The 20,925-nt window shown below is 54.1% G+C and overlaps 9 protein-coding genes across 9 annotated transcripts; 5 read left to right on the top strand and 4 right to left on the bottom strand.

The window, feature by feature from the left end:
• The first annotated feature begins 368 nt into the window (after positions 1-368).
• Positions 369-4,284, top strand: PHACADRAFT_263199 (uncharacterized protein). The gene is made up of 14 exons (XM_007400281.1): positions 369-563; positions 625-945; positions 998-1,066; positions 1,125-1,216; positions 1,270-1,401; positions 1,451-1,504; positions 1,558-1,675; positions 1,727-1,824; positions 1,876-2,053; positions 2,109-2,259; positions 2,311-2,368; positions 2,421-3,228; positions 3,281-3,678; positions 3,734-4,284. The coding sequence occupies exons 2-14, from the start codon at positions 645-647 to the stop codon at positions 4,166-4,168; spliced, it is 2,892 nt and encodes a 963-aa protein (XP_007400343.1). The 5' UTR covers positions 369-563; positions 625-644; the 3' UTR covers positions 4,169-4,284.
• A 149-nt stretch (positions 4,285-4,433) lies between these two features.
• On the bottom strand, positions 4,434-6,968 carry PHACADRAFT_200015 (uncharacterized protein; the record flags this gene model as incomplete). The annotated part of the gene is made up of 12 exons (XM_007400280.1): positions 4,434-4,911; positions 4,965-5,065; positions 5,115-5,283; positions 5,336-5,799; positions 5,852-5,929; positions 5,983-6,068; positions 6,121-6,260; positions 6,322-6,386; positions 6,439-6,516; positions 6,567-6,625; positions 6,682-6,787; positions 6,849-6,968. 12 exons carry the CDS (start codon positions 6,966-6,968, stop codon positions 4,434-4,436), a joined length of 1,944 nt encoding a protein of 647 aa, XP_007400342.1.
• Positions 6,969-7,615: 647 nt separating this feature from the next.
• On the top strand, positions 7,616-9,633 carry PHACADRAFT_128984 (uncharacterized protein). The gene is made up of 5 exons (XM_007400279.1): positions 7,616-8,061; positions 8,114-8,291; positions 8,342-8,454; positions 8,609-9,068; positions 9,125-9,633. The coding sequence occupies exons 1-5, from the start codon at positions 7,812-7,814 to the stop codon at positions 9,462-9,464; spliced, it is 1,341 nt and encodes a 446-aa protein (XP_007400341.1). The 5' UTR covers positions 7,616-7,811; the 3' UTR covers positions 9,465-9,633.
• Positions 9,634-10,036: 403 nt separating this feature from the next.
• Positions 10,037-10,270, top strand: PHACADRAFT_104034 (uncharacterized protein; the record flags this gene model as incomplete). Its single annotated transcript, XM_007400278.1, has 1 exon — positions 10,037-10,270. A coding segment is annotated over one exon (234 nt), but the record flags the coding sequence as incomplete, so codon positions are not given.
• A 167-nt stretch (positions 10,271-10,437) lies between these two features.
• Positions 10,438-12,363, top strand: PHACADRAFT_213061 (uncharacterized protein; the record flags this gene model as incomplete). Its single annotated transcript, XM_007400277.1, has 7 exons — positions 10,438-10,733; positions 10,787-10,863; positions 10,917-11,044; positions 11,139-11,810; positions 11,864-11,919; positions 11,976-12,253; positions 12,309-12,363. The coding sequence occupies exons 1-7, from the start codon at positions 10,467-10,469 to the stop codon at positions 12,361-12,363; spliced, it is 1,533 nt and encodes a 510-aa protein (XP_007400339.1). The 5' UTR covers positions 10,438-10,466.
• Positions 12,364-12,670: 307 nt separating this feature from the next.
• Positions 12,671-15,929, top strand: PHACADRAFT_200012 (uncharacterized protein; the record flags this gene model as incomplete). The annotated part of the gene is made up of 11 exons (XM_007400276.1): positions 12,671-12,817; positions 13,505-13,699; positions 13,761-13,834; positions 13,888-13,973; positions 14,030-14,199; positions 14,249-14,325; positions 14,379-14,509; positions 14,565-15,334; positions 15,388-15,443; positions 15,500-15,814; positions 15,869-15,929. 11 exons carry the CDS (start codon positions 12,671-12,673, stop codon positions 15,927-15,929), a joined length of 2,082 nt encoding a protein of 693 aa, XP_007400338.1.
• Positions 15,930-16,179: 250 nt separating this feature from the next.
• Positions 16,180-18,393, bottom strand: PHACADRAFT_263194 (uncharacterized protein). The gene is made up of 8 exons (XM_007400275.1): positions 18,357-18,393; positions 18,201-18,234; positions 17,866-18,145; positions 17,641-17,721; positions 17,383-17,531; positions 17,103-17,331; positions 16,540-17,053; positions 16,180-16,486 (listed from the first exon to the last, which is right to left on the bottom strand). Exons 2-8 carry the CDS (start codon positions 18,231-18,233, stop codon positions 16,432-16,434), a joined length of 1,341 nt encoding a protein of 446 aa, XP_007400337.1. The 5' UTR covers position 18,234; positions 18,357-18,393; the 3' UTR covers positions 16,180-16,431.
• A 1,356-nt stretch (positions 18,394-19,749) lies between these two features.
• PHACADRAFT_103144 (uncharacterized protein) lies at positions 19,750-20,054 on the bottom strand (the record flags this gene model as incomplete). Its single annotated transcript, XM_007400274.1, has 2 exons — positions 19,750-19,811; positions 19,868-20,054. Coding segments are annotated over 2 exons (249 nt in total), but the record flags the coding sequence as incomplete, so codon positions are not given.
• A 656-nt stretch (positions 20,055-20,710) lies between these two features.
• On the bottom strand, positions 20,711-20,917 carry PHACADRAFT_263192 (uncharacterized protein). The gene has a single exon (XM_007400273.1). It carries the CDS (start codon positions 20,873-20,875, stop codon positions 20,717-20,719), a length of 159 nt encoding a protein of 52 aa, XP_007400335.1. The 5' UTR covers positions 20,876-20,917; the 3' UTR covers positions 20,711-20,716.
• Between the last annotated feature and the right edge of the window lie 8 nt (positions 20,918-20,925).

Genomic DNA, 20,925 nt, shown 5'->3' with positions numbered 1-20,925 from the left:
TCATTCCTCCTCACTGCCTTCTACCGCGAGCATTAGCGAGCACGAACCACGTTACACATGACGGTCCCACCCAGCGCACGATCTGACATTCTCTTCGAGCTGCTCTCCGTTCGGCCGGTGCACAAACCTCTGAAGGGTATATATCCTCGCATCCTCGAGATGACCAGAGCACCAAACAGCCTCACAACCTCACATCCACTGCCTACAACTCTTACAAGTAAAACCCACCCTACTAATGGACGCTAAGACAATCAACCCCAACACCCTCAAGTTCCTCCCTATCGAGTCCGCGCCTAAAACACAAGCGCTGTCCACAGCTACTTTCACACCACCACCTCTTGATGGCTCGCTCACTATCGCTGAGATGTGGGACTGGCACGCAGAGCATTCTTCTGAACACCCTGCCTTCGAGTACTCGGATGACGACGGCCATGTCACGACGATCCGATGGCCAGAGGCAAACCGGGCTATGCACAGGGGTGGACGCTTCGTCAAAACCTTTGCCGAGTCACGTCCTGCTTTGACTGAGCGAAAGCCAATTGTTTCTATCGTTGCATCCCCAGGTACGTCTTGCGCGGTATATAGATTCCAAGCTGAGCAGTCGTACTGACGCCTTGGCTTCAGACACAATTACCTACGTCACAATGCTGATCGGCGTCCAGCGGGCGGGCTTCGTCGCCTTCCCAGTCTCGCCAAGGAACTCGCCCGCTGCCGTGGCGCACCTGCTCACAAAGACTGGCTCGGAGTACCTCCTTGTCGGCCCTGAGCCCGCGCTTCAGGAGCTGGCGGCGACTGCGCTCGGGATCATGCGCGAGTCGAACACGGCTCTGCCACACAAGGCACAGATGCTGGTCTTCGAGGATTTGTACAACAACGCTCCGGTCGAGTTTTTGCCACCTGTGCACGCGGACTTCGACGACCTGACGATTATGATGCACTCCTCAGGTTCGTGAAGTCTGCTCATATCTGCGGGCTCCTCATTGACTCTTTGTGGCAGGATCAACCGCGTTCCCCAAGCCGATTGCCTGGACACATTATCGCCAAATCATGAGCGGTCGTTTGCCATGTACGTCACCTTCCAAACATAGTCAGACGCTAGCCTCATCGGTCTTCTGCCTATACAGACCACGGCGAACAAGATCTCACGGGAGTTCGCTTTGCCTGCCACACATTGGCTATCTTCCACGCCATGGGTATCCTGCAGGTCGGCTTCCAGGTAAGCACGCCGCGTCGCGCCTTTATTCTTCTCCATCGCTCATTTCCGCCTAGCCATGTGTCGGAAGCATCATGACTACTTTCAAGCCGCAGTCGCCAGCACGCGTCCCCGCCCCCGATACCATGCTCAGTGCCGTGGCCACCACAAAGAGCGACCTTATCATTTGTGTGCCGAGCTTCGTCGAGGTGTGTTCTACGTACTGATATGGAGACAAAGAGCTAAATGTTCTGTTAGGAATGGGCAAAGGTTCCTGCGTCTATCGAGATCCTCAAGAAGACGAAGGGCATCGTGAGTTCACATCTCTTCCGTTGAGATAATGTAGGAGGCTAAATCTTATATAGCAATACGGCGGAGGCCCTCTTGCCAAGGAAGTCGGCGACCAACTTATCGCAGCCGGCATTCCAGTCTTTACTATGTACGGTACATCAGAGTACGGTGTCATGAACAAAATCCTTCCAAGTGAGTCTTCCGTTAGAACTTGAAGACGCCCATGTCCTGACATGCGCTCAGAAACCGTCGACAAGGACTGGGAATACTTTGACATGCCTGAGGAGCTGAAAGCGCGCTGGCTCCCGCACGATGATGGTAACGTACAGCTGGTCCTCATGGTACGCATTTCAATGCGATAATTCACTTCTCGGATACTGACAACCTTCCAGCCAAGCGCCCTTCAGGTGCCCTCGGTCCTCAACATCGTCGTCGATGGTGTGCCTGGGTATGACACGAATGATGTCCTCGCGCCACACCCCACGAAGCCCGGCTTCTACAAGGTTTTCGGCCGTACAGACGACCAGATTATGCATAGCACCGGCGAGAAGACGAACCCTGGTCCGCTTGGTGCGTCATCTTGTTGCGATAATTCCCCGCATGCAAGAACTTACAGAGAGTGCAGAGGCAATTCTCAACCAGGACTCGCATATCAAATGCGCTGTCATGTTTGGCAGGGGAAAGTTCAACACGGGTGTCGTCATCGAGCCAGCACCCGAGTTCATTTTCGACCCTGTGGACAAAGAGAAGCTCAACGAGTTCCGGAATGTGATCTGGTGAGTGTTCAATTTCGATGCCTCTGACGAGGTGCTGAACAGGCATCGCAGGCCGACAGTGGAGAGGATGAACGATTATGCTCCTCAGCACTCGCGCTTGTTCAAAGAGGTAAGCTCAGTGCACGGCCAGGGTCCAAAATGACGCTCACCAGGTGTTCTAGATGATCATGGTCGCCTCACCACAAAAGCCGTTTACGTACACCGCGAAGAACACGGCCCGCCGTGCTGCCATCGTCAATGAGTACGCCGAGGAGATCGAGGCGCTCTACGCTGCGGCGGACGAAGCGTCCGAGGACGACCTCGTCCCGCCTTCGTCGTGGGCGTACGAGCCGGCTAAGGAGTTCGTCCGTGCAGTAGTAACCCGGGTGCTCGAGCACGGCGTCGGTGACAACGACGACATCTTCCAGCACGGCTGCGACAGCCTCGAGGCAACATGGATCAGGAATTCGCTGCTCCACGCTCTACGTGACACGACCAAAGTCGACACGCGGCGGGTCCCGGGCAACTTTGTGTACCAGAACCCGACCGTCGACGCACTCGCGACGTTCGTCGCCAGCCTCGCGAACGCGGACGGCGAAGCCGGTTCGGAACAGGAGCGCGCTGTAGCATTCATGAACAGTATCGTCGGGAAGTACACGCACGACCTCCCGACGCACATTCCCTCCGCACCTGCGCCGACTGCGGAAGTCGTCCTCGTTACCGGTACCACAGGCGGCCTTGGCGCGAGCCTCCTCTCGCAGCTCATACAGAATGCATCGGTGCGGCGCGTATATGCGCTCAACCGCAAGAGCAGCAAGCCACTCGCAACGCGCCAGAAGGCAAGCCTTGAGGAGCGCGGATACGATCTCGATATCCTGTCTTCCGAAAAGCTGACGCTTGTCGAAACAACCGTCGAGGACGACAAACTTGGCCTGCCGGACGAGCTGTACGAGGAACTCCGCACGTCGGTCACGCGCGTCATCCACAATGGTACGTGTCTTCTCGGTATCCTTATGCGAACCAAGGCTGACGCCGATCCCAGCATGGCCGGTGAACTTCAACCTCTCGCTTCGCTCCTTCGAGCCCAGCGTACGTGGTGTGCGCAACCTTATTGATCTGGCGCTCTCATCTCCTTACCCGGTGCCGCCGCAAATCGTCTTCGTGAGCTCCATTGGCGTCTTCCGCGACATTGACGTGTCCAAGCCGGTGCTCGAGAGGACGCTCGAGGCGCGCGTTGCTGCTGGCTCCGGCTACAGCGAGTCGAAGTGGGTGTCCGAGGCGATCCTGAGCACTGCCGCACGCGAGCGGGGGCTCCCTACGGTCTCTGTCCGCGTCGGCCAGATGACCGGCTCGCTCTCTGGAGCATGGAACACGCAGGAGTGGTTCCCGTCGCTGGTCAAGTCGAGCGTGTACCTCGGCTGCATTCCCATTCTCGACAAGGTGCGTACTCTCCTTCATTTAAAGTTGTGCTCTGAGCTGACGGTCCGCTCTTCAGACTATCTCATGGATACCGGTCGATTCCTCGGCGACAGCCCTCATCGAGATGATGACTGCATCCGCATCGACGCTACACCTCGCGCACCCGCGGCCCGTTGAGTGGCGCGCGGTGACTGTGCCGCTCGCGGACGCGTTCGGCCTTGAGCAGGTGTCCTATGACGAGTGGATGGCGCGCCTCGAGAAGAGCGGTCGCGGTCTGAGCGCCGAGTCCGAGGTCGAGATGATGCGCCACAACCCGGCGCTGAAGCTCTTCGACTTCTTCAAGGAGGCCCAGACCTTCGCTGGACGCTCCCCCGAGGCGATGGGCCTCCCGCAGATGGATGTCACCGAGGCCCAGAAGGCCGCACCGTCTCTGCGCGTGATGCCCCAGTTCAGTGGAAAGGATGCGATGAACTGGGTTGGATACTGGAAGCGCATCGGATCCCTGCAGTAAATAACGCTTTGTGATACCCCCAAACACCATATCTCTAGAGCTCATTGACTCTATTCCAATTGTATAGTAACCAGAAGCATGTTTGTAGCGTAGCAAGTATAGAATTTACAATCTTTCGACGAAGTCTATTGACTGAACAGAAGTTACATATATAAAAACTGTACCAGTATACGTCAAGGTCCGCATGTCCTTATCGCGACAGCAATAGATACAAACACCATCTACTCACTCGTACAACATGTATCGCAGTCTATAAAGTCCTTTACTAGCGTGTGGGTCGTGGCGAGACTAGAGGCTCCTGCTCATAGGGCAGCTCAGGCATATATGCCTCCTCCATGTCCGGTTCGGCCTGCGGCTGGTGCTGAACGAGACCCGCTGTGGGCTCCGGCATGCGCCGCATCTCCATCTTCTCGGCGCCGCCCGCGTGTTGCTCTCCCACGCGCCGCCGCATCTCCTCCGCAGAACCGTTGTAGCCGTACTCGTCCGCGACGATCGCGCCGGTGCGGCGGTCGAGGCTGAAACGGAGGTTCGCGAGCTTGGCGCGGATCGCCCGCGGGTCGTCGTACGGGTACAGCAGGTCGCCGAAGCCCGAGTGCGACGTGAGCGCGACGACGGAGGCGATGGTGCCCGGCGCGGCGCTCAGGTAGAGCCCCCGCCGCATGTGGCGGTGCAGCAGGTGGACGGCGATGCCGGTGAGGCCGATGAGCATCAGCAGCCCCGCGAGCCCGTGCGCTGCCAGCGCGCTGTGGAGAGGCGTCAAGACGGCGGAAGGGTCCGAAACACGGGGTGAACTTACTCGATTACGAGACGCTCGACCAACGACGTCTCTTGCGCCATGGCGTTCCCGTTCTCCGCCACGAAGTACACCGACTTTCCGCTGACCGCGAGATGCTGCGTCTAAAAAAAATTGTGAGTGTTGATTGGCGCGGCGTCGGACGACACATACATATATGCTGTTTGTCAGCGACAAGAAGTTATCCGGGCTATCGAAGGACTGCTGCAGGAAGGCTGGATCCTGGGATGCGAGGCGGAAGATAGCGCCTGGGATTAGCGATTGGATGGCCACCGCTCGCGCCTTGACGAAGTCGTCCATGCCGCTCTGATTAAAAAGCACCCTGCAATAATACTTAGTCACAGATAATCGTTAGAAAAAGAAGAGGCACGGACGCATTATATATTTTGCCATTCAGTGGGGCTCCAGTGATATTATTCGGAGACGTGAAGTTATTGAGAACTGTCGCGTCTGTCAGGCTATTGTTCGTCAGGTACACCGACACATCCACATTGTACAGCTGGATGCTGGGGCGACACATGACAGCTTGAGCTTGCGGGGTCCCATTGTTGGCAGTGTGGAAGAACCAGAACACGAGGGGTGAGAATGAGACGTCGAGGGTCGGGTCAAGCCCGCAGGTACCCGGATATGCCTGCGACGTGCCGTATTGTTGGTCTGCGCTTGAAGGGTCAAAGGATGCGACGGATGTACAACCATCCTTGTCGGTCGCAGTGATAGTGAAATCGCTCGCATTACTGGTGTTCAAGGTTATGGACGGCGGAACGGTGCAATTCGCAGTGCTGTTAATTCCTGTTGTAGGCAGCGTCAAGGATACGTCAAGACCTCCAGCGGAGGGAGCCTGCGAAGAGGCAGAATGAGCAAGGTGTGAGTGAGGCAAGTAACTAACGCACGTTAAACTGTGCGATCGACCAGCCATTCTGGACGAAAGGCGGATCGGGAAGACTCTGGAAAGCTGCTGCTTCTGTGAACTGTGAGACATGAGGGATACGAAAAATAGCGAGAGGATTTCAGAAGGACGTACGCCTGCTGCAGCGAGGAATGGGTCCAGGGTGTTCAGAGTAGTATCTGGGGCCAACCCGAGAGTAGTTGTGATTGTCACGTTTTGCGCTGAGAACCTGTTAGGCTGTTTAAAGCGACTTGGTACCTGCACTTTACTTACGATGTGTCATAGGTATTTGGCGAATTGAAAGCACCGCGCCGGCCAATGGTTGATAGAGACTTGTCGCAAGAGCGGTGATCATGGAGATGTGGATCAACCACTCTTTGCGTCTGAGGGTCCTAAATAGAGAGACGACAACACTACCACATTTTGTTAAGCCCTTGAGTAACCGAGTAAAAAAAAACTAGGACGCACTTCGACATGACATAATCCACCAGAAGACTGTCTTCTGCACGCGCGCCTCCTTGCGACAGGATGATATACGGCTGGGGCTGGTCTGAGTGGACGTAACTCGACGAGAAAACGTGTCTATCGCACCTGGTACCATCGAAGAACACGATCTGCGGAAATCCAGAAGTAGCTGAGAGGATATACGAGAAGCGTTGGGAAGAATGCCTAACACACATGAGGCTGAGGTTATTTCACTTCCTCCTGCTACGACTTACCGTCAAGAACGACGGCGACGCGACTCCTCCAAACACGTTCTTTTGAGGGACGGTGAAGCCTACAGAGATTTCATTGTCAAAAGCATATCACTTTCAGCAAGCCAGTAGAACTTACCATTATTTCGCACAGAGATCGCCTGGGCTACCTCGATGGTTATCCCCAACATGATCATGGAGACAGCCAAGGCGAGCACCTTCCATGTGGAGAACGGCCAAGCTTGCTGAAGACAAAGAGCAATCGTTAAGCAGTTTGCCCAGAAGGTATGCTAGAGCTACACGTACATGTCTGTCCGGCCGAGCTATATCAACTCCAGGTGTCGGGATGAGATGTGTTGATTCGCGATAGCGCCTCGAGCGCGATGATTGGGTAGAACCTTGCGACTGCGAGCGAAAGAGGGGCATAGTTGCAGCTCGCTCAAACACTTGGATTCAACAGTCGTTTAAGATGGGTGTGTGGGATCAAAAGCAATGTTACCCTGGCGCCGACCTATGTACGGCTGATGAGGTGAAACGTTGCAGACGACATGGTGAAACATACGGCTAGCACACGCGAACTCGAGGCCGCCTCCTTCTTCAAGGTTATAGTCAGCGCTGAAGATCGCAGTCCCGGGCAGAGCGAGGGATCAGCCCAAAAAAACGCATCCCCGATGGCAACACCTGTACAGCACCTCGATGGTGACAGAGAAGCTCGGCGACCTCGGCGACTTCCGTGACCTGGGCGGGGTGCCCATAATAGGACAGCCCCCGCCGTTAGTTCTTAAGTAATGTGTAGCAGCCGAGTGCGATGAAACATGCAACCACGCGGTGCAGACCACGTCCCTTCCCCGTTCATCTTCATGTCCCGCCATCTGGGGCAGTGGCGGTCATCAATGATGGAAGCGGGTCGGTGATGCGCTTTTTTGATCGGACTGGAGCGCTCCGGCTTAACAATGTACTCCGCTTGCTCTGCTCCAACTTTCTCACTGTATCTCCCAAGGTGTGTGTCTTTCCTGCTGCGCACACCTCGGGCTTCACGCCTAAAATCCTAGTATGTGAAGTGCAGAAGCAACCGCTGCGAAGAGCATAGCTCGCGGCTTCGGGCTGCTGCGGCTCTTACCTTTCGCGCGCCCCTTGGTGCGAGTCTGCTGGTGTGACGCAAAGACTCCATGATGTGCGGAGAGTATAAGTATCCACCAGCGACGGCCCACGCTCAACGTAACCGTCCTATTGCACTTACACCCTACTCGTCCCCAAACATAACCCAGGATGTCCGTCAGCGTCGCCCATGCTGTTCCCGTCGTCGCGTCGGAAGTGCCTTTGCTCTCTGGGGATATCATGCGAGAGATCAAGACCCTAGCAGTGAGCCTGCCGCTCGACCCTGTGTCTCACCCACCCGCCGCAAGGGTGTCCAACCCCGAGAACACAACAGTCGTGAATGCACTCGCCACACGAAGGCTATCTGCAGGAGCAGTCATTGCTGGACAAATCGGCATTGACCTCAATGCAATTGGCAAAGGTACTCTATACCTGTGTTCCTGATCCGGACTGTTGGCTCACTGTATACGCAGTCGAGGCGCGCAAGATCATGTCCGCGGAGCACAAAGTACTTGGTTTCCGCCCGCCGCCCGGCTCGCTAGCTGCAGAAGCGCAGGCTGCGGCTGCGAAGCACCCTGAAGTGAAAGGAGTACAGGCGCCTGACCCTGAGAAGCTCAAGGAGGCCGCGAAAGTGGACGCGGAGAGAATTCTGTAAGTCTGAAAACACTAGCTTGGTTTATGACACTCACCAGTGATGTCAGTGCCGAGCGAGTAAAGAACGAGAAAGAGGGAGACAACGGTGTCACAAAGTCTGCCGGTATTAACGGAGATAATGGGTCGGAACCAGCAATTGATTTGAGCAAGATTACAGAAGGTGAGTTTCACGTGGACATTGGAGCTCGAAGCTGCACGCCGGAGGCCATGAACCTCGGGAATATCAAACTGGAGCAGCATCATCTAGTAGTGCCGCACGGGCATGCCTATGGAAGCATTATTGTGAAACTACTTACTAACCACTCCACTTCCAGAGGAAGCGCGGAGATTGATGTCTCACGAACACCGTGCACTGGGCTTCCGTCCGCCCCCTGGTTCGCTTGCGGCAGAGGCGCAGGCCGCGGCGGCGAAGTTTGCAGAATCCAACGGCAAACCGCGGCGTAATTCAAACGACACCGGTCGCAAGTCGCAACAGAACTCGACGGACGCAAATGTCAAGCCACGCAGGGGCTCCGGCGAAAGCCGGGGGAAGCCGCGGCAGAATTCTGTGAGCACGAATGGCAGCGGCAACGGCAACGCTCGGGCGCGATCTGCGCGAAGAGGTTCGAACGAGAACGGTAAGCCTAGGCGAGGCTCCGGTGAGCAAACGAACGACCAGAGCAGCGAGAACACGAACGGCGTCGGAGCTGCCAGGCGCAGAAGCTCGGCGGCTGCCCCGACGAACAATGAAGACCTGCTCCGCGAGGCTGCACGCCTAGATGCTGAGCGCATCAAGTGGGTGTTCTCCCGCTTATATGCGCTAAGTTTGTGATCTGACACGGGAGACGTAGGGCTGTGCGCGGCGTGAACGGCGCCCAGGCGTCAGAGCACGCCCACGCCGACGTCAGGAACATCGCCGCAGAGGAGCGCAAACGTGAGACGATCAACCTTCCCGCTCCTGCACAGCAAAATGTGGACCGCGGCGCGAAGCATGATGTTGCCTACCGCGATGCGGTCGCGGCGCGAGCTCCCGTGATGGGCAACGAGGGCCAGGATGCGGACGACGATGACATCATCATGGAGACCGAGGTTGCGCCCGGCGAGCTCGAGCATGAGGAGAACATGACGCCTTCTATGGTTCGCACGGAAACTACAGACTCGGTGCAGATCATCGGAGATGTACTCCCGTGAGGTACAGGGCTGTTATGCAGCAATGAGCAGTACATGTGCATGAACATTGATGCATGCAGGACACAACGTTCCATAAACTTAGCCATCTGCATTATCGGGTATTCTTACGTGATTTGATATGTTGTACAAATAGGGCTCAAATGGAAAGGTCGCAATATTTTCGCAATACCTGAAGAACGGGTCTCGTCCACGCCAGCAATTGCAGTCACCGACGGGAGCGTCGGACGCCGCGTATCAAAAAGCGCGTCGCCGAAGCGCTTCTGAAGCGGCGTCCTCAGCTTCCAGCGCAACTCTTTGTCGTTATCCTGAAGAATGCCCCCTGGAAAGTACAGAAATGCATCGAGCATTGCTTGTAAACGATAGAGCTCAGCAGACATCTCAGAAAGGCCGCCACATCAGACAGACCGGTACCCGGTCGCGATGGGTCGACAATGGGCCTCTCAAAACAGGCAACTCGAGGCAACAGGACCGCCGGCAAGCTCGCCCGTCTCTTCCAAATGCCCATGGACATCTGGTTTGAGGCAAGAACGCCTGCATTCATATTTCAACTGTGCTGCTTACGAGTGTTGTAGATTGTGTCGCATCTGACGCTACGAGATCTCCTACACCTGACCTGGACGTCCAGACACTTCCGTGAGATGCTCATGAGCAAGTCGCGGAAGCACCTCTGGGCAGCTGCCAGACGCAATGACTCCGAGCTGCCCGACCCGCCTCCGAGTATCAGTGAACCTCGTTTAGCAGCTGTTCTCCTTTCTTCTTTCTGTTTCGTGAGTGTTTGGCTCGATGTCGTCGGAAAGGAATGCTGATAGGCATGCGAATATCTTTCAGGGATGTGGAAATCGCAGCAAAACACGCGACTACGGCTTGGTTGTTCGCTACTGTATCTCGTGTTGGAAATCCAAGTAGGCTCAGCCGTTTAAACTATCGCTTCGATATAGATACCAATCATCTCAAGCTCGAAACAAGGCTCCTTCCTCGGGAAGCAGTACCGCTTGGCTCGGGATGACCCTTCCTTCCAGCTTCTTCCGCATTCGCAATATCGTAAGTGTGACATCACCCCTTTCTCTGCTTGCCTCCCTATATCACAGCTCAACCAGCTTTCTGGATTACATCGATGCACGGCCGTCCAAGAGAGATGTTGGTTCGTACGATGTTACGGAATTCAAGAGTGTCCATGATCAGTATGCTTCTCTCCGAGACTCCGGGGATGAAAAGGCATTGCGGGTGTTCATTGACGAGCGCAAACAGTATGTTGAGGACATGTGTGAGGTGAGTATGGCTTCTTTCTTCGAGAGTCGAGTACTGGGCTTATTACTCGTTAGTTTTCCGAGTCGCTAAATCAATGGCAACTCAACCAGAAGACCGCCAAGCGGAGTATGCGGCTTTTCAACGAAGAAAGGTACAACGCACATTAAAGCTCGCATTATAGGTGCTAATAGCTCTTTGGCACAGCATCAAGCAAAAACTCCTAGAGCTTGGTTACACAGAGTCAGACTTCCCTGTGTTTGAATGCGCGGATAAACCTAGGTGGATCTCATGGCTGTCCATCCTGACGCAGCCTCGCGAATTGACACCACGCAGTGCGTATATCAGCATTTCTGTTGCAATTGTGCCTCACGCCATGCGAAAATGTAGTTTGGAATGATATTCTTCCCTGACTCGAGAAGATTTTAGCCAACGAGAAGCTGTGGCGAGAAGAGATCGCACGTAGAAGTCGCCGAGGACAGCGAGAACTAGAGCTGCGCGACGTGTATGAGATATTCCTGCCCAAGGCCCCTATAGACGACGGGCCGTTCCCCACTGCTTCAGACGCCATACTCATCCCAGAGATATGCTCCCTGCTGGGGGAAGATGAGGCGCGTATCGGGATGACAGAAGAAGGTCTCCTCACAGTTCTTCCTGCGCTTCAGGAACAGGCGCGTAAGTTCAAGGCGGAACTCGCCAAGGCCATGTGGGCACATTACGCTGAGCAGTCCAAAATTGAGCCACCGCGGCGCGATCCTGAAGTGGACGTGAAGAAGCTGGAGTGCATACCCAACAACATGGAGTATGGATCCAAAGACGTCCTCGACCTCGCAACGGCCCTTTTCCAGTGCTACTTCTGCGTCGGCTTCAACCGCGAGCCTCTCCCGGATACTGCCGTGTACAGCATCACTGAACTTGCGAAGCATGTGCACACCGAGCATAACAGGGAGAGCCGACTTCAAGCCGCCGGTCGAAAACCGGGTGGCGCGGAAGGTCCTAAACAAGCTCGGGCTGCCAGAAGACATTCGCTACTCAGAGATATCTGGGAAAATCGTGTGCGAGTGTTCAACGTTATCTCATCTGGCTACGTTCGCGCAGATGGTGCGTGTGTGCTCTCGTAGTATGGTGATGGCTGTTCAATCCGCGATGCTCAGGTCTCGCATATCATGTGGGAAACCTCATTCTACCACGCTGCCAGTGGTTGCCGCAGGTGAGGTGCGCGTATGGTTGTATGAGAACGAGTATTGATATAGACATTATTTACAGTGCTTCAGCTGCCCTGAGAGCGAAGTCCTCGATCACGATCACGACCTCGACAAAGATCCGTCGTTCATCCGTCTGCTAGGGGACGTTGAGAGCTTCGAAAAGCCGCCGCTGTCTCCTGACGAACAGGGACTTGTTGAGATCTGGTCTGACACCTTCAACGGCAGGAACATTGCCTGCAATGTCTGTGACATGTACACGATTACCCCAAAGAGCCTCAGCTTGCGACGGCAGCGCGCGAAGATGGAACCTGACGAGCTGGTAAGACATGTGAAGAGGAGGTAAGTCACGCCCCAATTCTGTAGGAGGTACGGAGGTTGATGTGACTACCTGCAGGCATGCGCGCAGCGCTAAAGTTGACGATGCTCAGGAAGCACTACCGAAGCCTTGAATAGGCTAAACCACCCAATTGAGGCGGTTAATGAACAGTAGTGGCACAAGGCAAGAATTATGCGGTGGTTCCACCGCCTTACTATATGAACATTTTTCTTGGTAATAAGTAGCTGCCCTGCATGATACAATCTTGTTAGCACCGCACATTCTGGGGCTCCCTACGAACAAGATCTCAGCCCCTGTGTTCGTACTTGCGTCTTCATCCCCACACGTCGACATCAGGGACATCCCCGCAGAAGGGCGCAAGGGCGAGGCGACCAATCTTCCTGCTCCTGCACAGCAGAATGTGGACCGCGGTGCGAAGCATGCATATGAGGTCGCCTACTACCGCGACACGGTCGCGGCGCGAGCTCGAGGGTGCACCCGGCGAGCTCGAGTATGAGGAGAACGCGATGCCTGCTATGGCTCGCATAGCGACAATGAACTCGGTGCAGATCGTCGGAGATGTAGTCGTATGAGGTACGGAGCTGTTACGCGACGAACACTAGTACACATGAACACTGATACCTATAGAACACTAGCATTAATGTACACCAGTAACATTCCATAATCTCAGCTATCTGTATTATCGGGTGTTCTTACGTGCTTTGATACGTTGTACAAATGGGGCTTGGATTGTTATGTTTTCGCAATCGAGAGCGGGTCCTGGCAACAGGGGCGGCTGGATCCGAGGCGGACGCTGCGCGTCAGAAAGCCAGCTGCAAAGCGCCGGCGCTTTCAACATTGTCCGAGTCGAAGCCGCTCTCTCGAGCACGACTTCTAGCGCAACTTCGGGGCTCCTCGATTGTACACTGCTTTGCAGCAGCACGGCTAAATAAGCTCGGACAATCTCAAAGCGTGTTCAAGGCCATACTGCCTATTTAGCGCTCCTTCTTGCCGCTATCTTGAAGAATGGCCCCTAGAAAGTAAGGTCCAAGCTTCGTTTGCAGACGGTATGGCTTACCGAACATCTTAGGAAGGCTGCCACATTAGACAGATCCGGCCGCAATGGACCGGCAACGGGCCTCTCAAAACAGACGACTCGAGGCAACAGGACTGCTGGCAAGCTCGCTCGTCTCTTCCAAATGCCCATGGACATCTGGTTTGAGGCAAGCCTGCCTGCATTCCTATTTCAACTGTGCTGCTTACGGGTGCCGTAGATCGTGTCGCATCTGACGCTACGAGATCTCCTACACCTGACTTGGGCGTCCAGACACTTCCGTGAGATGCTCATGAGCAAGTCGCGGAAGCACCTCTGGGCGGCCGCCAGGCGCAATGACCCCGAGCTGCCTGACCCGCCTCCGAGTATCAGTGAACCTCGTTTAGCAGCTGTCCTCTTTTCTTCTTACTGTTTCGTGAGTGTCTAGTTCGATGTCGTCGGAAAGGAATGCTGATAGGCATGCGAATATCTTTCAGGGATGCGGAAATCGCGGCCAGAAATACGACTACGGATTGGTTGTTCGCTACTGTGGCTCGTGCTGGAAATTCAAGTAGGCCAAGCTGTCTAAGACATCGCTTCGATTTAGACACTGACTTTCTCAAGCTTGAAACGAGGTTTCACCATCGAGAGGCAGTACCGTTTGGCTTGGGATGACCCTGTCTTCCAGCTTCTGCCATGCTCGCGAAATTGTAAGTGTGGCATTATATCTGTCTTCGCAAGCCTTCCTATCTCACGGTCTGACCAGCTTTAGATTACATCAACGCGCAGATGTCCAACAAAGACCTTGATTCCTACGATGTTGCGGAATTTCAGAGTGTTCTTGGCCAGTATAACTCGCTTCGAGACTTCGGAGACGAAAAGGCGCTGCAGAAATTTGTTGATGAACGCAAGCAGTATGTTCGAGTCATGCATGAGGTGAATACGGCTTCTTTTTAGTCAGATTCTGGGCTTATCTGCTCGTCAGTTTGCTAAATCGCTCCAGGAATGGCAAATCAATCAGAAGGCTGCCATGCGTAGCGTGGAGGACTCCAGAGCGGAAAGGTACAACGCATATCACGACTCGCTTAGCATTTGCTAATAGCTCTTTGGTGCAGTATTAAGCAGAAACTCTTAGAGCTTGGCTACACGGCGTCAGACTTTCCTGAGGGAGGATGGGGCATCGAAAATTATACCTATTCCCAATGGCTGCACATCTTGAGGCAGCCTCGCGAATTGACACCACGCAGTGCGTATATCCGCATTTCTGTTGCGATCATGTCTCACACCATGTAACGGTGTAGTTTGGAATAATATTCGTCCCCGACTCGAGAAAATTTTAGCCGACCAGAAGTTGCTGCGAGAAGAGCAAGCACGTAGAAATCGCCGAGTACTACGAAAACTAGAGCTGCGCGACGTGTATGAGATGTTCCTGCCCGAGGCCCCTGTAGACGATGGGCCGTTCCCTACTGCTTCAGACGCCATACTCATCCCAGAGATATGCTCCCTGCTGGAGGAAGATGAGGCGCGTATCGAGATGACAGAAGAACGTCTCCTCACAGTTCTTCCTGCGCTTCAGGAACAGGCGCGTAAGTTCAAGGTAGAACTTGTCGAGGCTGCGTGGACACACTATGCCAGGCTCTCCGAACCTGAGCGTGGGGTAACGTGCTATTGTGAGCCCCTCGACGTCTTCGACTTCGACCTCACGCCACCGCGGCACGATCCCGCGTTGGACGTGAAGAAGCTGAAATGTATACCAAAGGACATGGAGTATAGATCCGAAGACGTCCTCGACCTCGCAACGGCCCTTTTCCGGTGCTACTTCTGCGTCGACATCGGCGACGAGCCTCTCCCGGATACTGCCGTGTACAGCATCACTGAACTTGCGAAGCATGTGCACACCAAGCATAACAGGGAGAACCGACGTCCCATCAAGCTACCGGTCGATAGCCGGGTGGCGCGGAAGGTTCTGAGCAAACTCGGGCTGCCGGAAGACATTCGCTACTCAGAGATATCTGGGAAAATCGTGTGCGAGTGTGCAACGTTATCTCATCCGGCTACATTCGCGCAGATGGTGCGTGTGTGCTCTCGTAGTACGGTGACGATTGCCCAATCCGCGATGCTCAGGTCTCGCACATCATGTGGGAAACCTCATTCTACCACGCTGCCAGTGATTGCCGCAGGTGAGGTGCGCGTATGGTTGTATGGGAACGAGTGTTGATATAGACATTATTTACAGTGCTTCAGAGTGCCCTAAGAACGAGGTTCTCGTCCACGATCACGACCTCGACAAAGGCCCGTCCTTCATTCGTCTGCTAGGGGACGGTGAGAGCTTCGAACAGCCGCCGCTGTCTCCTGACGAACAGGAGCTCGTCGAGACTTGGTCTGACACCTTCAACGGCAGGAACATCATCTGTAATGTCTGCGGCATGTGCACGACTATCCCAGAGAGCTCCGACTTCTGGCGGCAGCACGCGGACATGGATGATTTCCCATACGTACCACAAGCGCCATGCATGGAACCTGACGAGCTGGTGAGGCATGTGAAGACAAAGTAAGTCACTCCCAACCCTGAGACAGGTACAGACGTTGATGCCACTGCCCGCAGGCATGCGCGCAACGCCAAAGTTGACGACGCTCGGGAAGCGCCACCGGAATTGCCTTGGTAGGCTGAACCGCCCCACTGAGGCGGTCAACAGACAGGGGAAGAAATCCGCGATAATCCCACTATCTTACTACACAGACATTTCTATGATAATAAGGAGCTAGTCTGCGTAATAGATTCTCGCGCGCATGACACTACTGAACAGAGCGAGCTGAACAATATTTCTTCAAGAGGGAATCAATCTACCACTTAGAACACTTCTCAGTGTTGGGAAAGTCAACAGGCGAAGTCGTGAATGCAACGTTGCCAATAGGGTGATCGTCCCGATCAGTCACACATTGCCTTGTAGCCTCAAGCTTTTACATTATCCTAAGTAGAAGAGAGAATCGTTACGAGTGAATGAAGATGATATGCAGTAGGGTAGCGTAGTCGTCGGGATAGGTGCCAGAGAAAGAAACGTAATGAGAGACAGAAGCGACCAATATAAGGAGATTATGTAGTAACAGCTTTTCGTGCAGCGATGTCATAAGGGGACAAAATGAACTCCGGACGTAAAAGCGAGCTGTCTACTGCTCTTCCTCGGCAGGGACTTCCTCCTCGTACTCGCCCTCCTCCTCAACGCTACAAAACTCAGTTAGTAAGGGTCGCGCACAAACAGAGGGATGATAACTTACGTGGCATCTTGGTACTGTTGGTACTCGGCGACGAGGTCCTGCATGTTGGACTCGGCCTCGGTGAACTCCATCTCGTCCATACCCTCCTGGGTGTACCAGTGCAAGAAGGCCTTCCTCCTGAACATGGCAGTGAACTGGTCGGAGACACGCTTGAAGAGCTCCTGGATGGCAGTCGAGTTGCCGAGGAAGGTGACAGCCATCTTCTGGCCACGGGGTGGGATATCACACTGAGCGGTAAGGACGTTGTTCGGGATCCACTCGACAAAATAGGCTGAGTTCTTGTTCTGAACGTTCTGCATCTGCTCTTCAACCTCCTTCATCGAGACACGGCCACGGAAGACAGCAGCAACGGTGAGGTAGCGACCATGCCTGGGATCGGAGGCAGCCATCATGTTCTTGGCGTCGAACATCTGCTGCGTAAGCTCAGGAACAGTAACGGCGCGATATTGCTGGCTGCCACGGGCAGTCAATGGAGCGAAGCCAGTCATGAAGAAGTGAAGACGAGGGAAAGGTACTATACATCTGATTAATAATATTATCAACAGAATGCATAAAGAACGTACCCATATTGACGGCAAGCTTGCGAAGATCCGAATTGAGCTGGCCAGGGAAACGCAGGCAAGTTGTGATGCCGGACATGACAACGGAGACGAGGTGGTTGAGGTCACCATATGTTGGTGTCGTCAGCTTCAATGTCCTGAAGCAAATATCATAGAGCGCCTCATTGTCAATGCAGAAGGTCTCATCGGAGTTTTCTACCAGTTGATGAACGGAGAGAGTAGCATTGTAGGGCTTTCAGATGGCGTCAATTGGCAATATGTTTCGACTTTTCTCGTAACATACCTCAACGACGGTGTCGGAGACTTTGGGAGATGGCACGACGGAGTAGGTGGCCATCATACGGTCTGGGTACTCCTCACGGATCTTGGAGATCAGGAGGGTACCCATACCCGCGCCGGTACCACCACCAAGCGAATGAGTGATCTGGAAGCCTGCATACACGGTTCAGTATGTGGTCGGACAGGACCGCTTGCACCAGCACATGTAAAGCGCATGGCGCGTGACATCACGTCACGGTCACAAGCAGAAACTTGAACACACCTTGGAGGCAATCAGTGCCCTCAGCCTCCTTGCGAACAACGTCAAGAACGGAGTCAACAAGCTCAGCGCCCTCCGTGTAGTCTATAATGAAGATAGTTAGCAGCAGTCAAATCACGTACATAGCACGTGGGAGGGGACGACGCGTGGCAGCGCAACGCGTTCGCACCGTCAAAGCCAGCAACCGCTGCGGCTAGGGACAGAAGTTGAATAGAATGTACAACTCACGTCCTTTCGCCCAGTTGTTGCCCGCGCCACTCTGGCCGAAGACAAAGTTGTCTGGTCGGAACAAGTTGCCGAGAGGACCAGATCGAACGGAGTCCATGGTTCCAGGCTCGAGGTCGACCAGAACAGCGCGAGGAACATACTTGTTCGCGCCAACTTCATTGTAGTAGACGTTGATGCGCTCGAGTTGGAGGTCGTTGTTGCCCTTGTACAAGCCATCGCGGTCAATACCGTGTTCGTCTGAGACGACCTCCCAGAACTTGGCACCGATTTGGTTACCGCACTGCGCAATGGATGTGCATGAGCATGAGTATGTACGCAACAAGCATGAAACGCACCTGGCCAGTCTGGAGGTGGACGATTTCGCGCATTCTGCGAGTGCAACGTCAGCACGTCGATTCGAACTAAAAGAAAGGTCGCGTTTTGACCGCGTTGTTCGGGTATTCCGACCCTGGAAACGCGGCCATAGCAGCCAAGAGTGTAAGATGACATACATGATAGGCTTGTTGAAGGAGCGGTGAGGGTACTGGTCGGGATGGCGATGTGAGACGAGGTCGAAAACGACTTTCACAATCTTAAGCCCTTAGACCACGCCTATTTCTTCCCACGCTTTCATTATAACTCCGCCCCAAATAACGTGGTAAGTAATATACGCGCCAATCACTTTTTCCCTTCTCCGATCAGGCAACGCGGGAACGTTCATCCTCCAGCTTTCGTTCCTTCGCGATATATCGTTCAATCCGAGCTCAGTTCCAACCCCCATGTCAGAACTATGTGTTGCGGTGGCGTCGCTGCTACAATTTTTGCGGAAAATAATGACAGACCCTGTGATCAGAGCCAGTTCTGGATAGCTTTGAGGCATTAGTGATGGACCGCGAGCCTTTCCATCGTACGGTAAGTATTGTCCCACTGAGTTATAGTGTTGAGCTCAGCATCCAGAAGTCAGCACATGAGTTCGCCGCTGCATGCTGTCTGGTCGATGGTAGTAGTAGGCCCACGAGTCAGTACTTGGACAACGACCTGACGTACATGCCCGGAGGCTAGATAGGTCGGTCCATAAACGTATCCTGTTTGTAAATCATGATCAACAGTATTGTGATTGTGTGATGGATGGATTCCGCGTGCGGTCTCAGCAAACTCATGACCTTCCGATTTGTTGGTATCATTCCAAGATAATACAGCAGTATACAACATCGTTCACGTTCTTTTGATTTCCGTTTATCATTTTGACCCATCTTTGACTTGCGGAGCCGCGGAAGACAACTCCGAGACGTCATCTGAAGCACGCCTGAAGGTGCCTACTAACCCCCTCTCTACGCACCTCGTCAAGTCTACGACGGGATCGCCCTTGATCCCAAAAGTAGGACAGTCCACATTAGCCCTATTTCCCTCGAGGATGTTCGAGCCGAACATTCTCTCCCTCTGACTGGAAACCGGAAACCTCTTCAGACACTCGTCGGCAGGCAGACCATGAGCGCAGCCCTCACAAAGTCGGACCCCACAAGGCTGCGTCACGTAGCTCGCTGTGTTGCTGCAATAGCTGCAGCGGGAAGGACCCTTGTCTCGCCGCTCACTAAGGAGCATCTGCAGAGACTTCTCGTCTGCAAGACCACGACCTCCGGAGAAGTCGTTGGCCATCGGGATCCCCTCGTCATAAAACTCAAACCACGAGAGTTTGGCGCTAATGTACGTGAGGATGTTGATGGGTGTCGATATAGGCGGTTTACCGGTGAGCTGGGCGAGACTTATGGGGTCGAGGATGGTGATGTGCAGCCGGGTTCCTTTGTCAAAGTTGTATGCTGTCGAGGGCAAAGGGTCGAGGATGATCTGCTGCGTGATTTGACCCCCGGCAACAAAGCTTTGCGAGCGTGCCCCAGGGGGCTCAGCGCGCTCTCCGCCATTCAGCCGTAGGATTAGATAAAGCGTTGATCCGTTCCTGACATCATGGTCTGAAGACGTACAGGTCAATATCGTAGCCTGGCGAGCCTAAATGTACCATACGCACCCACAAGACGCCCGCTGTCGTTCAGCTGTTTCCCAGCGAAGACGAGGCGCTGTTCGTCCGGCGTAAAATTTTCCTCGACTCGGATTGCACGCTTAAGCTCGTCCACGGCGCTTGAAAGCTTGCTAAAAAGTGTGATGGTCCTGCCGGTGAGCATCTTAACGTAGACTACGGGGTGCGCAGAGATCATGGTCAATTAAGACGGTAAACGTTGGACCCCACCAACATACCGAATGTATCAGGCCGCGCGCATAAGTGCAATGATTGCAGATACCACACAGGACTCTGGATGTAAGTGCTGTTGCTGGCATCCTCGGCCAAGAAGTTGTTGACGCTACTCAGCAGTTGTCAATACTAGGCCATCCTCTTAATGGCATGCCAGCGCACCTTTGCGGATCTACGAATTTGACTTGCTGGCCCAATTGTACGCCCTGCTGGCGAGCAGACTTATATGGATCGAGCACCCTGCCATCGTCGGTATAGAACCTGGAAGGCTTTTCATATAGCGGGAACACGTCGATTTGGATGCTTCCAATGTCCTAGAAATGGCATGTGAGATCATTGTCATCACATGCTGTCAGCGCACTAACCTCTTGTCTGGTTGGCTGCGAATCGACCCCGAACTGTTCTTCCAGTGGCTCAGCCACGAACTCTTAGGAGAATGATCAAATAGTCGGAACAGATGATTGTATAAGTTTACGTCGCACGAGTCCCTCTTCGGTACTAAAGCCATCCTTCGGGGGAAAGGGGGTGTTATTCCCAGGATGTTGTCCAACATGCAAAATGACGTACCAGCCACCTAAAATTTGGTCAAAGTCATGAGCAGACAAACACGCACGATGGTTACTCGACTTACTGCTGGCCACAGCTATCCTGCCTTACCGCCAGGTAGTCCTGTCGGCCGACGGCTGTAGCGTTGCGGGGCAATCCAGTCAGAGCATTCAGACCACTCGCGGAGACCTTGACAGCGTATGCAGGGGAATTTCCTAGAGCTTTGAAGTCCATCCACATGGCTTCGCACTGGTGCATCCCCTATAGACTCGTTTCGTGAGTCAGGTTGG

The sequence above is a fragment of the Phanerochaete carnosa genome, assembly GCF_000300595.1.
Source record: "Phanerochaete carnosa HHB-10118-sp unplaced genomic scaffold PHACAscaffold_10, whole genome shotgun sequence".
NCBI lineage: Eukaryota > Fungi > Basidiomycota > Agaricomycetes > Polyporales > Phanerochaetaceae > Phanerochaete > Phanerochaete carnosa.
Note: the sequence above shows the minus strand (reverse complement) of the source record. Positions and strands in the feature narration are given on the sequence as shown.

Coding starts and splice junctions, on each gene's coding strand:
- PHACADRAFT_128984 (XM_007400279.1), top strand. CDS start 7,812: ATGTCCGTCAGCGTCGCCCATGCTGTTCCCGTCGTCGCGTCGGAAGTG. Junction 8,062..8,113: donor CCTCAATGCAATTGGCAAAG/GTACTCTATACC, acceptor CTGTATACGCAG/TCGAGGCGCGCAAGATCATG. Junction 9,069..9,124: donor CTAGATGCTGAGCGCATCAA/GTGGGTGTTCTC, acceptor CGGGAGACGTAG/GGCTGTGCGCGGCGTGAACG.
- PHACADRAFT_263194 (XM_007400275.1), bottom strand. CDS start 18,233: ATGCGCGAAATCGTCCACCTCCAGACTGGCCAG. Junction 17,722..17,865: donor CAACAACTGGGCGAAAGGAC/GTGAGTTGTACA, acceptor TCTTCATTATAG/ACTACACGGAGGGCGCTGAG. Junction 17,332..17,382: donor TCTCCGACACCGTCGTTGAG/GTATGTTACGAG, acceptor GCCATCTGAAAG/CCCTACAATGCTACTCTCTC.
- PHACADRAFT_263199 (XM_007400281.1), top strand. CDS start 645: ATGCTGATCGGCGTCCAGCGGGCGGGCTTCGTCGCCTTCCCAGTCTCG. Junction 1,217..1,269: donor TCCTGCAGGTCGGCTTCCAG/GTAAGCACGCCG, acceptor ATTTCCGCCTAG/CCATGTGTCGGAAGCATCAT. Junction 1,505..1,557: donor TCAAGAAGACGAAGGGCATC/GTGAGTTCACAT, acceptor AATCTTATATAG/CAATACGGCGGAGGCCCTCT.
- PHACADRAFT_263192 (XM_007400273.1), bottom strand. CDS start 20,875: ATGTGGATGGACTTCAAAGCTCTAGGAAATTCCCCTGCATACGCTGTC.